Source organism: Solea senegalensis, linkage group LG10 (assembly GCF_019176455.1).
Source record: "Solea senegalensis isolate Sse05_10M linkage group LG10, IFAPA_SoseM_1, whole genome shotgun sequence".
In the NCBI taxonomy this organism is placed as follows: Eukaryota; Metazoa; Chordata; class Actinopteri; order Pleuronectiformes; family Soleidae; genus Solea; species Solea senegalensis.
Genome location: NC_058030.1, coordinates 24,171,808 through 24,189,078, shown reverse-complemented (window position 1 = coordinate 24,189,078; position 17,271 = coordinate 24,171,808). Strand labels below are relative to the sequence as shown.

The window sequence follows — 17,271 nt, the reverse complement described above, 5'->3', positions numbered from 1 at the left end:
AGAGAACCAGAGTACACAGACTAGGAACTTTACCACAGAGAGAAAACACGAGTACAAAGAGGAGGAACTTACTCACAGAGGGAGAACCAGTGTACACAGACGAGGAACTTTACCAGAGAGAGAGAGAGTACACAGTTATGTATTATATGTTAAATCAACACTTAAAGAGTCTATTTGTGTGTGAGTGTATTTGGTCCAGATCAGAATTTAAAAGTTAAATGAACTCTTTCCTCTTGTGCACTTGACTCAGTCTGTTGTTGTAATAAATCTGAAAGAGTCAGTGAACTTTAAAACTGCATATTTAACACTGTGGAATGTACTGTGTAAATACAGAGGGTTTACAATGATAGTAATATGAGTGCTAACAGTGTAGAACTGGAAGGCTGGAATAGAATTTAATATCCTTTAATATCCTGGAATGATGGTGATGCTGTTTTCACACCGGACGAAACACAAATTTGTCACATGACAACTTTACATACAAAGACAACGCACAGACGCAGCATTTGTCATGTTGCTTTGCACCAATCGCGTGTATCACGCGTCGCTTGTACTCTTTGTAAACCATGTGGAGACAAATTCAAAGGTAAAAGCACAACACACTTGAAGCAGCAAACCCATTCGATTTTAGTCGACTAAAACTAAAACGTTACTAAAATATGACTAAAACTAAATGGTATTTTTGTCAAAATGAACACTGCTTACATCGACTACACAAGAAGACATGAATGCAATTGGTACGGACAACAAAGTGTATACTATTACTATCACAACTATTTATCACTTGCTCATTCAATTTCATTGCAAAAATGCCTAAAACAGTTCAACATGCATCGCAACCGTTTGAAATAACTTATTATTTAAATATATTATTATATTATATCATATTATATTATATTACCACGGGGCAGCCCGTGGCCAAGTGGAAAGGGAACTTGACTTGTAACCAGAAGGTCCCCACCCGGCCGAAAAGGGCTGGGGTACCCCTGAGCATGGTACCCAACCCCCCAATGCTCCCCGGGCGCCACTCACTGTGGCAGCCCACTGCTCCTAATTCTAGGATGGGTCAAAATGCAGAGGAATACTTTCCCTAAGGGGATTAATAAAAACTAACTTTAACTTTAAAAACTTATATAATAATAATAATAATAATAATAATAATAATAATAATCAATCTCCGTCTGATTTATGACTGTTGTAGTGTGAAGGTGTCTGGGAAGCTACAGGCAGGAGGCGTGTCTCTCTCTCTATCATCCTATCACTGCTCATGTTGCTTTGTTTTGGAATTTCCAGGACACAAGCACCTCAGCCCAACCTTAAGGTCGATCCTATGTCGATCCTTTAAACACGATGAGTGCAGTTCACTGCGTGCAGGAGAAACAAAGGGCTGAGGTTTTCTCTGCTCTCTCTCTCTCTCTCTCTCTCGCTCTCTCTCTCTCTCTCTCTCTGCCGACAGAGGTCAGTTTTATGTGAGGTAAAGGAACAGGAACCAAAGTGAGGATTTATTATCGGGACAGAGGTAAGAGGAGGGTGGAACAGTTCTAACAGGTGAAACAGGTTTGGAGAGAAGAGGCAACGTTTACGCCGGGCTCAAGGTTCAAGGTACGACTTTCCTCAGTTTGTTTTTCCTTCCTCCACTCATACTTCCTTCCTCCCTAACCCTCTCACTCCCTGACTCCGACATGAAAGGTTGTCCAGACATGTCGGGTTCCTGTAACATCTGCAGGTAAACAGCAGCAGATTATTGGCTGTCAGCAGTTCAGAGGCAAACCCGAACCCTCGTAGCAAATGGATTTGGAAGCAGCTGAAGGTGAAACAAGTTAACTTAAACCGGCGAGATTTAGATCTGAAAAGCTCAAGACTGCCCCTCATTTTAATCATATCATCCAGTGGCTGCCAACAGAAAAACAATGTTTTGTATTTATGTGATTTACATAGAATAATTTGTCTTTGTGTGGAAGAAGAAAAACATGTAACTGTAATGTATCAAAATCATTTGTCAACATAAATGTAGCTGCAGAGTAATGTAGCCTGATCATCTAAGTCATGTCTGAAACTGTGTGAATTCAAGATTAAAGACATATTATTTTCTATGCGTACACACACACTTACAGTATGAGGTCTTCTCAAGCTCTTACATTTATAGAAATATTAAAATAAAATGATATACTATAAAAAAATAACCCACTGAAAACACCTAAGTTGCAGATAAAACAGATTTTTCGTCTTCTTTTTTTTACCTGTTTCTACTCATAAAGTTAATATAAATGATTCTGGGGGAAAACAATCTCATTTGTATACAATTGTGATATATCACTGGTGAGTTTTCCCCTCCCAGAATTATAATCTGTCGTGAACACACATTCAGGGCGAACGTCTCCTTGGATCTGAAGTGGTCACATGACCACGTCCTCAGGAGCTTCTCCCCATCACTCACACACACACACACACACAGACACACATCTGTGCAGCGTCTCATCAAAAACATGCTTTTCTTCCTGCAAAAAGACACGGTTAGTGTGTTTGAATCCAGGGCAAACCGGAGACTACAGGAGATATTGTCTGAGCACAGCGTGTTCACATCCGGTTTGTTTAAATCAAACACAGCACGACCAGTCAGACAGCTCAGTTCATTTTAGTGTCAACACATTCACACCTTGTACTGACAGTGTTTAAGGTCAGGGCTGCAACTCTCTCTGACCACCCTGTCCCATAATAACTGCACTGAATGACGTGTGACACAGTATAAAACATGATCAGTGCACATGTTTCAAAAAAGTGTGGCCCTAATACTCCATTCCTCTTTCAATGTCCTGATGTCATCATCAGTTTTTCTCTGTTTGCGTTTTCAGAGCCATCTTTCTGTTTAGTGTACGTAACATAAACAATTCATCCACTAATTAGAATGAATTAAACTCCTGTTCACACATTTGTTGTTCACAATAATGGAACGGGGACAAACAGCTTTAACATTTACAGTTTATTTTACCATTTATCTCAGGTATGCTTTTAGACTGTGGGAGGAAGAGCCTTGGTCAAACTGGGATTTGAACTGCTGACCTTGCTCTAAGACAGCAACGCTAGCCACTGTTCTGCTGTGTGGCCGGATAAATTTACTCTGTCTTATCTAAATTTGACTTAAGTCTCAATTTGACTTAACTTGATTTAAAAATGATATGGACACACATGGTGCATCTTTTCAGTTTGATGTTGATCCTTTTCTTATTTGTTTTTCTGCAGCAAACTCTCAGCTCGAAGACGCCCGTCATGTTGAAGCGACTGGACAGGATCCGGTTCAGGGGCCAGAGACGAGATGAGCTGGCAGAGTCACCCAACACATCGGACACAGAAGAGACAGAGGACACAGGGGACACAGAGGAGGTTTTGACATCTTCTTGATTTAAGGACGAATCAATTCATTAATGCATTAATGCATTAATGGATTTTGAGCATTCTTGCAGACACTTGAAGATTATGGGCCAAACTTTATTCAATTCAGATCTCCCTCCACCATAATTAATGCTCCCAGTAACTAACCAAAGAAAACCAACCCCAAAGGATAATTGTGACACTTTTATTTTTGTGTCAAACCCTGACACAAAATCCATGCTTTCTTTTTTAGTTAAGTCCTGCAGTCTCTCAAGATGAACCAAGGACAGATCTGAATGAGGTCCAAGAGCTCCTAGAAATTGCCCTGTTGGAGAAACACTTCTTACGTGAGTATTCTGGTGTTATTGGTGAGAAATAATGAATCATCAAAAAATTCAAATATTAATCAAGATTAATCATTTGGGCTACCAGTCTGATTTCAGTGAATTGAAACATTTGTCAATGCCAAAAACATGCGAGAGGGAGAGAGAGAAAGCAGGTGATGAGCGGTTCTGACAACACAAAACCTAAATCTCTCTGGTCTGCACTACTTAGCATGTTGTTTGTCGTTATTGATAATAATAACGATTATAATAATTAGGGATGCCCCAAGCCGATATTGATATCAGATATCGGTCCGATATCAGCCAAAAAACGAGTATTGGATTATATCGGACTGCCTCTGAAATCTCCAGTCCATTCCGCTCCAGCTCTTCTATCCAGCAGCGCCCGTTGTGATCACGTGGGCTCAGCGTGTTGGATGCATGTCGATCACATGATCACAACAACAGTGTGTGTGTGTGCTACTGCTATTTCACAGGTTAAACATTTTTCTTTAACCTCTGAAATCAGAGGCTAAGCTAGCCGTTAGCACCATGCTAGCTCATCCTGAGGCGAGCTGCTAAAACAACATTATTTCATAAACCAGCGCCACCTGTCGACTTTCAACAGCCTCCGTTTGTGTCCTGAAGCTCCACACACGGAGCTAAGTACGTCTGCGGGGCCGGTCCCCGGGTTCCGGGTTTACCTGCGGACAGTCACTCACCCTGTGTGGGTTGGGCTAATCCAAAAGAGTGAAAACAAGGGGGGTGTTCTCTGAAGACACGCTGTTACCTGGCAGCTCTGAAAACACCCCCATTAGCACTTGGTACGTTCCTCCTGATGAAATGAACCATAGACTGTATGAAATGAACATGGCAAAAAATCCAATACTCTTATGTTGAAGGTTAAAATTGATGAACCATTAGTTAATAATAAATGGGTCAGTTTGTCTCATACTAGTGTTCTCAGTTTAAGTAATATCACTTGATCAAGCCTATTCTAACACTCCACACTACTAAATGAGAAATGAATATCCTATTGATATCGGTATCGGCCAATACTCAAGGCTGCAATATTGGCCTTCAGGGGGCCCTAAACAGAATTTGATTTGGGGGGCCCCCCTCCCACCACGCGGAGTCACCTGTGCTTGACGATTATTGACACAACTGTCACACTATAATGTTACATTATCAATTGTATCAATACAGACGGATTATGAACGACTGGGCACAGATATATAAGGACCTCCCTATTTGTTCAAGAGTGGGTGCATACGGGACAGGGAGGTCTGGGGCTCCTCCCCCAGAAAATGTTGAATCTGTCAGATGCTATTTCCTATATTCTGGTGCATTTTTTAGATGGCCAGCTGGAGAAGGGCAGTACATAAAGGTTTTCTGTGTGTTTCAGATGAGGAGCTGAGAAAACTTAAACAAGAGTCCAACGTGGATTTACTGGAGCAGGAGCTAGAAAAGGAGCGCTCCATGCGCCTCCAGCTGGAGCAGAAGATCAACGACATCTTGAAATCTAGGTCATTATTAATAGAAATATGTTAATGAGATGGAAAGAGCAGCTTGTTTCTTTGTGGATTGATTCACTGATTTCTTTTTTTCATGTGGTAAAACTGCACAGCCATGACGACTCAGCCTGTCAGACACCTAAAGCTCCGCCTCCCGACACACCTGCAGGCAGCAGTGCAGGTGAGCTGTGCAATCACTCTATCTTTCTTTTGGCATCACTACTTCTTACTAGCACCAATTCACAATATACATTATACAGTGAGGCCAAGACTTTCCAATATTATAGAAACAGAGGGAGAAAGAGACCAGGCTGTTGTTTTTGAAGCCAAGAAATAGTAAATGGTTTGTATTTATATTGCACCTTTCTAGTCTAGATTCATGGTTCCCAACCTGGGGTCCAAGCCCCCCTTAGGGGGGCACCAGAGATCACATGGGGGGGGCATAGAGCTTTGACTGCTCTGAGTTTGTGAGGTTAATATAGTTATATTTGTGCATCCCAGTCAGACACTACTGAATAGAAAAAAAAAAGTCAGTATCATCCAAATAAAAACTATCATTTGTTTGGTCCACCTTTCAGTTTATTAAGCTATTTGTCCTCATCACGTTCCTGTTGTGTGAGAAACGTAAAAGTACCAAAGACTCACCGGGATCAAATAAAGAAAACAAGACAATACCTTGGTTTTGATTGGACGGAAGCACAGGACAGTTTTTATCTATACACACTCTGAGAATAGGAACAAAAACCTAAACTTTTTACTTTATTCTTTTTTGTGTGCACGCCCGACAGGGGTTCAGGTCGGGGGGGCCCTGGTTTGTCCTGGACACAAGTAAGGGGGGCTTCAAGGAAAAAAGGTTGGGGACCACTGGTCTAGATGACCACTCAAAGCTGCTTTACACTACAGTTTTGCCATTCACTCATTCACTCACAAAACTCACCTGTTCAGAATATCATACTCTCAGTGATCAATTCTATTGTCTATTGTATTTTTTTTTATGTTGCATTTGTATGTAAGGTGACCTCAAGTGTCAGAAAGGCACCAACAAATAAACTGTTTTATTATTATCATTATTATTATTATTATTACTTATATACAGCACATCTATGTGCAGCATATTGTCATCTTTCATACTCAACCTCCGAGGTTGAAAGACAACTTGCTCTACCACTGAGCTAATGGTGGTACAACCTCAGAACTCTTCAGCTGTATTTGAAGTGCCAGGATTGTGGGGCCCTTTAAAAACCATGTGGTTTTAAAAATGAAGGCATTAAAACACATCTCACCCAGATCTTTAACACTTTAAAAGTTGTGCAAGAGTTTCTCTTAATGTTATTGTGATTTCTTTTAATGTCATTGTGATTTCTTTTAATGTCGTCGTGATTTCTCTTAATGTTGTTGTGATTTCTCTTTATGTTGTTGTGAATACTCTTGATGTCGTTGGGATTTCACTTAATGTTGTTGTGATTACTCTTAATGTCGTTGTGATTTCTCTTAATGTTGTTGTGATTACTCTTGATGTCGTTGTGATTTCTCTTAATTTTGTTGTGATTTCTCTTAATGTCATTGTGATTTCTCTTAATTGCGACAGATTGCACTCGCTTTTCTATTGTGCTGACATTTAAATTACATCCACTCTCTGTTGTAAATGAAGTCTCTCTCTTCTAATCCTGTATGTGCACCACTTCACCACCTGCACCACTTGAGATTGAAAACAATGCTACTGAGAAACACAGAGGGTCACTTGGATTATTCAGCATAATGTGAATTCATTTGCAATATAAAAGTTACACGCTGCAGCTTTATTTGTCCAGTTCTTATGATGACAAAGTTTGGCACAGACTTCCGTATGTTAACATGCAGCTTTCCTGTTTTCTCTTCTCAGATAAACAGCAGGACACTCTATACAGCCGTGTCCTGACATTTCTTTATAAGCATGTCGGGGTTTATATCGAAGACTTTCGTTTCCAGCCAGAGGAGACGCCGGTAGAGACAGAGGAGCCACTCAGCGCCAGGAGGTGAGGAGGACACACTACATCGTGTAGTGCCTGTAGCCTTGGCGCTCTCTAAGATCGTGTTTATCATTGAGGTTAAAACTGCATTTGTCTTAAATCTGCTTTCCTTTCCGCAGGTTGACAGAAAACATGAGACGACTAAGTGAGTATATTTTTGTTAAAATTGTCCTTTTCATTTCATTCTTTTGTTCATTTTGAATGGACTGAACCAACATATCTGTTATCATAGCCAATAATAAAACAGCCTTACTTAAACCATTATAGACCATTATCAAGTACATAATACAACACTAGGGCTCGTTGGGGAGTGACTGTGACCTGGACACTGGTACACTACACTAGGACCTGGTTTTGAATATCTGCTTGAAGGAAGCTGATGTTGCCTCCTGTGGCCACTGGGACACTGTGAGAGATCAATGTCAATCCAGACCTACTTGTTGTTGCCAGTAGGTGGTGCTGTGACCATACATAAGTATTGTATTGGTGTGCTGAAGATAGGACCATGTATTTCATGTTTCATGGGGAATCAAGGTCGTCTGCAGGCGTGCACCCTTTAAAGATGGTAAATGGTAAATGCTTTGTATTTTATATAGCAGGAGTTTGAAAATTGATTTTTATTTTAATATTACACAACTTTGACACTGACTGGAGACCAGGACCATTTCAAAAATCAATAACTTTAATAATAATTATCATCTTCATCATGTTGTCCAGGATGTGACGTCACACCTCTTGCCCCAATACCATACAACTGGTTGCATCTCCTCATGTGAGCCTCAGAAAAGGACAAGCCGTAGATGAAGAGGGGAGGAGGATAATGTTAACGTGAGCAGTAATGAGTAGCTTCTGTATATAATACTGTATATAGAAATAGAGTCATAGTTCTGGTTCTAGTAATTGAGCTGTGGCGTGGAAGCTCTGGAATCAGAGAAAACTAGGGGAGAAAACTATGAGGAGGAGGGAGAGAGAGGCAGAGAAACAGAGAGAGAGAGAGAGAGAGGGCTTTGTCTACGGCAACATGACTAAGTGACGATTCAGAGTAACTATAAGCTTTATGAAAGGGTTCAACTTTAAATGCAGGTTGAGTGTCTGCCTCTGCCAGCTTTAGAGACTCTGGGAACCTCCTTTTTCAGGGCGAGTGGTATATTTGTGTATCTTTGAGGCCTGACAGGGCCTGATCTGACAGGGGGATTTCAAATGATATTCTTTTCAGCATCCTTTAATGACGGGATGTTTCTGATGATACAGTCCTGGACGTGGTGAGCAGAAATGAATATAGTTATAACTATGAAGATGAACTTTTAGAAGGTCGGGTCTGCAGGATTTAGAATTGACACCTTTCCAGTTATAATACCAAGGTATGAGAAAACACACTGGAGAGCAGCGTGACTTTATTTTTGTATTTTACACACAAAGTTTGTGCTTCCTCATGTCATGTTTCCAGAACGAGGATACAGACCAGTGAGGCATTTCCTGCAGAACCTTTCTGCCTTATCCAGCTGGTACTCTGCCTACACATCAGCCGTTGTCTTCATCGTGAGTCCATGAATCAAAATACATTGTTTTTGTTACTGCCATAATATAGTCATTATAATGTCTGCTGGAAACTACGGGATTCTGTTTTCATCAAAAACATTTGATATTTTATGAAAATAAGAGCAAACATGGCAATGCACAACAAACTGGAAGTTAAGGAGCTGGACGTTCCAGTGGTGCAGTTATTGTGCACCTGAGGTGACACCAGGGCAGAGGTGGGTGGAGAAACGCCTCCTTTCAACATAATTCATCTTTGCTTTGTCTTTTTTAGAGGTGAAGTTTGTCATCTGAAGTGACCTCTGTAGTGACCTCTGTAGTGACCTCTGCTCCCTCCTCCCTTTCCCTGGTCAAAATGCCGTTGTCGCCCTAGATGAGGTTCCCGTATAAAGACACGTTTAGAAGTTTTACTATATTGTTATTGTATAGATCATAGATTTTTTCATATCATGTTAGCATTTGACCGCTAACTGCAGGCTAGCTGTAATCGGGAAAAAAGTAGACAGCTTGCAGTTAAACATTAGCGAAAGGCATTGCCACTCAAAATACCTGATATACGTGGTGATGTAAAGAGACTATGTGGGTGGAGTTAAGGATTCATCGATGGATTTTCAGACAGAATGTTGTCGTTTACCAGGCCTTCCTTCTTTAGAACAACATGGTGGTGAGATGATGGTGCAGGTCGAGATTTAGAACAAAAAGGAGTTGGGTCCAAAATATACCATATGGTCGGTTTGGACAAAATCACCATAAGAGACATCTGTACATGTCCAGAACAGACCCTCAGGCTTCCTGTTATATACAGGATGTGTATGTCTGACTGTCATGTGTCCAGAATACCCATTTCTCTCTCTTGTCTCATGTCCATCCTTAATACATTTCAGGATTTAACATTAGCTGTGTTCATGTGTTCATCTAAGTTCATACACTTCATTGTCTTCATCTGTCTTTGTGCCACTCACACTGTAATAAAAGCTCTTTCTGTTCTTTCAGATCTTTACAGTTACTCTACACTTTCAATCATTATGTTAGTTCACATGCACGTGTGTGTGCGTGTGTGTGTGTTGAAATGAAGGTCTACATGTATGCAGCGTGGCACGGATGGGCCATCCCGATGTTCCTGTTTCTCGCCATCCTCCGCCTTTCCTTAAATTACCTCATCGCCAGGTCAGTGCAGTTCCCGCCCACTTTCTTTCATCAAACACATTCCACAATCAAGCAGAGTCTGAACCTGAGTGTGAACCTGAATCTAAACCTGAATCTGAACCTGAGTCTGAACCTGAGTCTGAACCTGAGTCTGAACCTGAATCAAACCTGAATCTGAACCTGAGTCTGAACCTGAACCTGAACCTGAACCTGAATCTGAATCTGAATCTGAACCTGAATATGAACCTGAACCTGAACCTGAATCTGAACCTGAATATGAAGCTGAGTCTGAACTTGAGTCTAAACCTGAATCTGAAGCTGAGTCTGAACCTGAGTCTGAACCTGAATCTGAGTCTGAGTCTGAGTCTGAGTCTGAGTCTGAGTCTGAGTCTGAGTCTGAACCTGAACCTGAACCTGAACATGAACATGAACATGAATATGAATATGAAGCTGAAGCTGAACCTGAACCTGAACCTGAACTTGAGTCTGAACTTGAGTCTGAACCTGAATCTGAACCTGAGTCTGAACCTGAGTCTGAACCTGAAGCTGAAGCTGAAGCTGAGTCTGAACCTGAGTCGAAGAAAATGTTTAGTAAATGTTTGGTAAATGTTTTACCCATAACCATTATGCTCTGCACGCAGAGGCTGGAGGATCCAGTGGAGCATTGTACCTGAACTGGTGGAGTCTGTGGTGAGCAAACTCTCTTTCATGTTTATCTGTATCAGGACAGAACAGAAATCATTTTTAAAATATTCACATGACTGTGTTATTTTTCCTAAATTGAATGATTCCCACTTCATATGTGACTGCATTAATATTACATTACATTAATTTGTGGTGGGCTGTGGTTACGGTCAATGATAATAACATCTGTCTTGTCAGTTTTGGGACGTCCAGTTTGTGTTGACTGACGTTGACAAAATAACATGTGGATCACTGATTGTGCTTTAAGGTGAATATCGGTGTCAGTGTGTGACATTTAATCTCTGTTTCAGGAGCCTCCTAAGGAAGACCGGACAATGTCAGAGAAGTTCCAGCTGGTTCTGGTTGTCGCCCAGAAGGCCCAGGTGAGGCCCATTATCACAGCTGTTACATCCCAAATGTCTGAACAATCATGGATTTACGTATGTGGCTCAGTGTTGCATCCTGAGTACCATGTGTGTTGTTCAAGTCACATGAGTCATGGTGTGAATATGGGTGAAACCATTTGAGGAGGCCCCTCAAGAATGGACATACACAGTGTTGATTACTTGTTGTAATCAACACAGAAATGTAGTTGGTTATAATAAGGGTTAGGGCCATAACTCTCTTATAATAACTTTCAGAGTCATGTTTAGACTCATACATTAGTTCTTTAAGCTAGCTAACTGAGCTAGCATCAAACCATTCTAAAGCAGAGTTCTAACAAAAGTAATAATAAGATTAATTTGAGTTTGTGTTGTCTTGTCTTTATTTTGGTTCTGACCAATAATGGACTGGAATCCATTTAACACCGGGTTTTTATTTTATTTATTTATCATCTTTTTATTGGAGCACAATGATGTAAACATACAAATATGAGTTGACATTATGTCCACGCTCTCAGGTGTAACTGTGACGTGTGTCAGATGTGTCACGTTTTCTCTGTGTTGTTGTTTTGTCCTCGCAGAATATTTTTGGGAGGATGGCCGACGTCCTGGAGAAAATAAAGAAGTGAGTTTTGTCTCAACATGTTTGCTTCCAGGTCAGACAGACGTTTCATATGTGTATGTGTTGTTTTCAGTTTGCTCATGTGGGTTCAGCCAGAGTTAACTCAGAAGCTGTATGCTGGACTGTGGGTGGCCTTCATCGCTTCCTGCCTGCTGCCGTACGACCTGCTGGGATTTATTATCGGTACATTAATACACATAAATATGTAAATATGGTTTGGTATCATGGTGCTTCAATTAAAAGTACAACATACTCTGTATAAAATCTTAAATTGGAAAATAATCACGACAAATGTACATTACAAATGAAACTTAAGCAGTCTTTATTAATGTTACAAGTTTGCGGCACATATTATCTTTTTTACGCCGTACAAACACATGGATGTTGTCACTGGCTTCCACACCAGCGTTCCTCCGTCACCTCTCAGATGTAGCACAGTTTGTGATCATATCATATATTCTTATCATGTTTTAGTGGAGCTCTTGGTGATTCTGTAATCTGGAAGCTTATATTTACTGTCTTGTTAATCCTGAGTTTGTCTGTATAGATTGAGTCGTGTGTCTGATGACAGCTCTCCTCTACAGCTGTGTTCGCAGGTATAAAGTTCTTCATCATCACCTTCATCTTCAAGAGCTGCCCCAAGCTGAGACAGCGCTTTGACACCCCCTACATTATCTGGACCAATTTACCGACAGACCTGCAGGTGAAGGAGCGCGACAGCATCACTCTGAACAGACGGGTCAGTCTCAGCTTCCAGCTCACAGACCAAAGTGTTCTCTGTGAGAGTGTGTGTGTGTGTGTGCCAGGAAGTGCTGAAGTTAATGTCCAGTAAACAGCATTATCTAAAACATGCATTTGAAGGTGATGTGTGGACTATTGTGGGCACTTCCTGAGCATGAATGAATGAATCTGTGTTCATAATTACAGATGACATCATCTGACCTGCTGCAGTTTTACACTGTATTTACTCTTCACTGTGCACAGACATGAATTGATGTGGAACAAGAGGAAAAGCCACAATATTAACAATGATCAACACATTAAATGTGTTTTTCTCAGTACAGCAGCGTGAGTGATTCACTGAACACCTCCTGCTAGTCTCACCACATAAACAAAGCTCTTCTCCTCCTCAGCCACAGCCTTAAAGAGAAGTTCTTTTTTCTGTCCTCCTCCTCATGCTGAACATTCCTCTCCCTGTCAGCTCATTAAAATGTGTGGACAGTAATAAGAGGCAACATCTGCTCCATGCAAAATATCCCTGTTAGTTTGTGTGTAACGGACATGGATTTATTTCAAGAGAAGCTCAGCTGTTCTTTGATCGACTGTGACAGTCTCGTCCCCACACTGTCTTCCAACCTGCAGGTTCCTGTGGGCGTCAGCCGGGACGAGGATGGAGGACGATACTACAGCACGAAGAGAGGAGCGTTTCATGAAGTTTTCAACCTGCCAGAGAGTGAGCGCCCACTGACAAGTAAGGAAAGTAACGTCATTCATTACACAACACAGCACATATTAATGTAATGTAATGACACATGGACCATCCCAATGACAACACTCCATTCATCCATTTAACTCATTGTGTTGTTGTGTTAGTGTGTGAGAACGTGTCTGTGTGTATTATCCTTGTGTTTAACTCATTGTGTTGTTGTGTTAGTGTGTGAGAACGTGTGAGAACGTGTCTGTGTGTATTATCCTCGTGTTTAACTCATTGTGTTGTTGTGTTAGTGTGTGAGAATGTGTCTGTGTGTATTATCCTTGTGTTTAACTCATTGTGTTGTTGTGTTAGTGTGTGAGAACGTGTCTGTGTGTATTATCCTTGTGTTTAACTCATTGTGTTGTTGTGTTAGTGTGTGAGAACGCGTGTCTGTGTGTATTATCCTTGTGTTGTGTGTGAGAATGTGTCTGTGTGTATTATCCTTGTGTTTAACTTGTTGTGTTGTTGTGTTAGTGTGTGAGAACAGAGTCTGTGTGTATTATCCTTGTGTTTAACTCATTGTGTTGTTGTGTTAGTGTGTGAGAATGTGTCTGTGTGTATTATCCTTGTGTTTAACTCATGTGTTGTTGTGTTAGTGTGTGAGAACAGAGTCTGTGTGTGTTAACTCATTGTGTTGTTGTGTTAGTGTGTGAGAGCGTGTCTGTGTATTATCCTTGTGTTTAACTCATTGTGTTGTTGTGTTTAGTGTGTGAGCGGTTGTGTGTATTATCCTTGTGTTTAACTCATTGTGTTGTTGTGTTAGTGTGTGAGAACGTGTCTGTGTGTATTATCCTTGTGTTTAACTCATTGTGTTGTTGTGTTAGTGTGTGAGAACAGTCTGTGTGTATTATCCTTGTGTTTAACTCATTGTGTTATTGTGTTAGTGTGTGAGAACGTGTCTGTGTGTATTATCCTTGTGTTTAACTCATTGTGTTGTTGTGTTAGTGTGTGAGAACAGAGTCTGTGTGTATTATCCTTGTGTTTAACTCATTGTGTTGTTGTGTTAGTGTGTGAGAACGTGTCTGTGTGTATTATCCTTGTGTTTAACCATTGTGTTGTTGTGTTAGTGTGTGAGAATGTGTCTGTGTATTATCCTTGTGTTTAACTCATTGTGTTGTTGTGTTAGTGTGTGAGAATGTGTCTGTGTGTATTATCCTTGTGTTTAACTCTTGTGTTGTTGTGTTAGTGTGTGAGAACGTGTCTGTGTGTATTATCCTTGTGTTTAACTCATTGTGTTGTTGTGTTAGTGTGTGAGAACGTGTGTGTGTGTATTATCCTTGTGTTAGTGTGTGAGAATGTGTCTGTGTGTATTATCCTTGTGTTTAACTTGTTGTGTTGTTGTGTTAGTGTGTGAGAACAGAGTCTGTGTGTATTATCCTTGTGTTTAACTCATTGTGTTGTTGTGTTAGTGTGTGAGAATGTGTCTGTGTGTATTATCCTTGTGTTTAACTCATTGTGTTGTTGTGTTAGTGTGTGAGAACAGAGTCTGTGTTATTATCCTTGTGTTTAACTCATTGTGTTGTTGTGTTAGTGTGTGAGAACGTGTCTGTGTGTATTATCCTTGTGTTTAACTCCATTGTGTTGTTGTGTTAGTGTGTCTGTGTGTATTATCCTTGTGTTTAACCATTGTGTTGTTGTGTTAGTGTGTGAGAACGTGTCTGTGTATTATCCTTGTGTTTAACTCATTGTGTTGTTGTGTTAGTGTGTGAGAACAGTCTGTGTGTATTATCCTTGTGTTTTCATTGTGTTATTGTGTTAGTGTGTGAACGTGTCTGTGTGTATTATCCTTGTGTTTAGTGTGTTGTTAGTGTGTGAGAACAGAGTCTGTGTGTATTATCCTTGTGTTTAACTCATTGTGTTGTTGTGTTAGTGTGTGAGAACGTGTCTGTGTGTATTATCCTCGTGTTTAACTCATTGTGTTGTTGTGTTAGTGTGTGAGAATGTGTTGTGTATATTATCCTTGTGTTAAACTCATTGTGTTGTTGTGTTAGTGTGTGAGAACGTGTCTGTGTGTATTATCCTTGTGTTTACCTCATTGTGTTGTTGTGTTAGTGTGTGAGAGCGTGTCTGTGTGTATTATCCTTGTGTTTAACTCATTGTGTTGTTGTGTTAGTGTGTGAGAACAGTCTGTGTGTATTATCCTTGTGTTTAACTCATTGTGTTGTTGTGTTAGTGTGTGAGAATGTGTCTGTGTGTATTATCCTTGTGTTTAACTCATTGTGTTGTTGTGTTAGGGTGTGAGAACAGTGTCTGTGTATATTATCCTTGTGTTTAACTCATTGTGTTGTTGTGTTGGTGTGAGAACAGTGTCTGTGTATATTATCCTTGTGTTTAATTATTTGTTGTGTTGTTGTGTTGGTGTGTGAGAGGAGTCTGTGTGTATTATCCTTGTGTTTAACTCATTGTGTTGTTGTGTTAGTGTGTGAGAACGTGTCTGTGTGTATTATCCTTGTGTTTAACTCATTGTGTTGTTGTGTTAGTGTGTGAGAACGTGTCTGTGTATTATCCTTGTGTTTAACTCATTGTGTTGTTGTGTTAGTGTGTGAGCGTGTCTGTGTGTATTATCCTTGTGTTTAACTCATTGTGTTGTTGTTAGTGTGTGAGAACGTGTGTGTATTATCCTTGCTTTAACTCTACTGTGTTGTGTTTAGTGTGTGAGAACGTGTCTGTGTGTATTATCCTTGTGTTTAACTCACTGTGTTGTTGTGTTAGTGTGTGAGAACGGTTCGTGTGTATTATCCTTGTGTTTAACTCATTGTGTTGTTGTGTTAGTGTGTGAGAACATGTCTGTGTATATTATCCTCGTGTTTAACTCATTGTGTTGTTGTGTTAGTGTGTGAGAACAGTGTCTGTGTATATTATCCTTGTGTTTAATTATTTGTTGTGTTGTTGTGTTAGTGTGTGAGAACAGAGTCTGTGTGTATTATCCTTGTTTTTAACTCGTTGTGTTGTTGTGTTAGCGTGTGAGAACAGAGTCTGGTGTGTATTATCCTTGTGTTTAATTCATTGTTGTGTTGTTGTGTTAGCGTGTGAGAACGGCTGGCGCTGTTGCCTCATCAACAGAGACAGGAAAACACTGGCAGAATACATTCGTAACGGAGTCCTCTACATCACTGAGAAGTAAGTTATTCACTTCCTGTCACTTTGACTGTGTTTCACTAATAATGTAGAAAAACATGAAGATACAACAGACGACCAGACCAGAACACCACAGTGAGACATGGTTCTAACATGTTCAGTGAGACTTTTGATGTTTTTGTTGTTCTAAAACTTAATGTCAGACTTGTTTTATATTCATAAATGATTTTGTATAGATATATATTTATTATTTTAACATAGTCACACTCAAAAGTGATTGAACATGGACTGTTATCCTGTTGTAGATCTGGGCTCTGGCTGGTTTGGCTCTCATGGATGAACAGGTGCACGTTCATGTCTCTGAATGTTAACTGAACTGCTGCTGTCTCCTCAGTTATCTGTGTTTCGAGAGCTCCAGCTCCAGATCTGGATCCTCCAAGAGGAACAGAGTCTTCAAGCTGCTTGACATCAAAGAAATTCAGAAGGTAAGCACAGTCTCCCTGGACCTGTTCATGTGTGTCTGTGTGAGATAGTGATGGACCTGCTAAGACCCAGCATGTCTTTGTGTCTGTCTCAGATACTGATGCTGGTGATACGTCAGTGTGTTGCCTGAGAGAGTGAGAGTGGGAGTGGACTGTAGTGAGTCCGTCTTCATGCTTTAATTGAAATGAATTATTTGGAAACAAATCTGCTGTTTAGTGGCTGCATGTTGTATTTGTGACAGATTACAGATTAATCTGTCACAAATACAGATTACAGATTAATCTGTAATCTGTCCTCCAACCCAAACGACCTGAGTTAACCCACGCATACCACCCATAAGAGCATTTCCTATGTAGAAATCCCGCTGTCGCATCTCTCCTCGTATCAATTAGTTAGTGAGGTTACTGTGACGTTAGGTTAAACAAGACTTGTGTAAGTTGCAGACAATAACAAAAATAAAGACTAACCTTGGCTACGTCATGTGTCATGTGATATCACTGCCTCGTTGCAGCTGTTTGATGACCCAATGATTGCTATTATCTCTGCGACCCGTTCCTCTGGGCTGTAATCTGCTGCCGGGCTCTGACAGACACTGATGCTGAATCAATACAGATGATCACAATGTGACTCCGCCCTCTCCTTCTCTCACA

General features: G+C 40.5%; 1 protein-coding gene across 3 annotated transcripts in view; it reads left to right on the top strand.

The window, feature by feature from the left end:
• The first annotated feature begins 1,281 nt into the window (after positions 1 to 1,281).
• LOC122775962 (GRAM domain-containing protein 4-like) overlaps positions 1,282 to 17,271 on the top strand; it is a 17,389-nt gene continuing 1,399 nt past the window's right edge. The window contains exons 1-18 of one of the 3 annotated variants that reach the window (XM_044036229.1): positions 1,282 to 1,602; positions 3,241 to 3,381; positions 3,623 to 3,716; positions 5,098 to 5,218; positions 5,320 to 5,387; positions 7,089 to 7,221; positions 7,335 to 7,360; positions 8,663 to 8,754; positions 9,827 to 9,918; positions 10,539 to 10,587; positions 10,893 to 10,964; positions 11,546 to 11,589; positions 11,660 to 11,769; positions 12,171 to 12,325; positions 12,949 to 13,057; positions 16,087 to 16,180; positions 16,533 to 16,623; positions 17,133 to 17,262. In XM_044036229.1, the coding sequence (XP_043892164.1) occupies positions 3,268 to 3,381; positions 3,623 to 3,716; positions 5,098 to 5,218; positions 5,320 to 5,387; positions 7,089 to 7,221; positions 7,335 to 7,360; positions 8,663 to 8,754; positions 9,827 to 9,918; positions 10,539 to 10,587; positions 10,893 to 10,964; positions 11,546 to 11,589; positions 11,660 to 11,769; positions 12,171 to 12,325; positions 12,949 to 13,057; positions 16,087 to 16,180; positions 16,533 to 16,623; positions 17,133 to 17,189 (1,521 nt within the window). In that variant the 5' untranslated portion in view covers positions 1,282 to 1,602; positions 3,241 to 3,267 and the 3' untranslated portion in view covers positions 17,190 to 17,262. Of the gene's footprint in view, positions 1,603 to 1,668; positions 1,811 to 3,240; positions 3,382 to 3,622; positions 3,717 to 5,097; positions 5,219 to 5,319; positions 5,388 to 7,088; positions 7,222 to 7,334; positions 7,361 to 8,662; positions 8,755 to 9,826; positions 9,919 to 10,538; positions 10,588 to 10,892; positions 10,965 to 11,545; positions 11,590 to 11,659; positions 11,770 to 12,170; positions 12,326 to 12,948; positions 13,058 to 16,086; positions 16,181 to 16,532; positions 16,624 to 17,132; positions 17,263 to 17,271 lie in introns of those variants that run through there. The other 2 variants (XM_044036227.1, XM_044036228.1) reach the window with 2 other exon arrangements.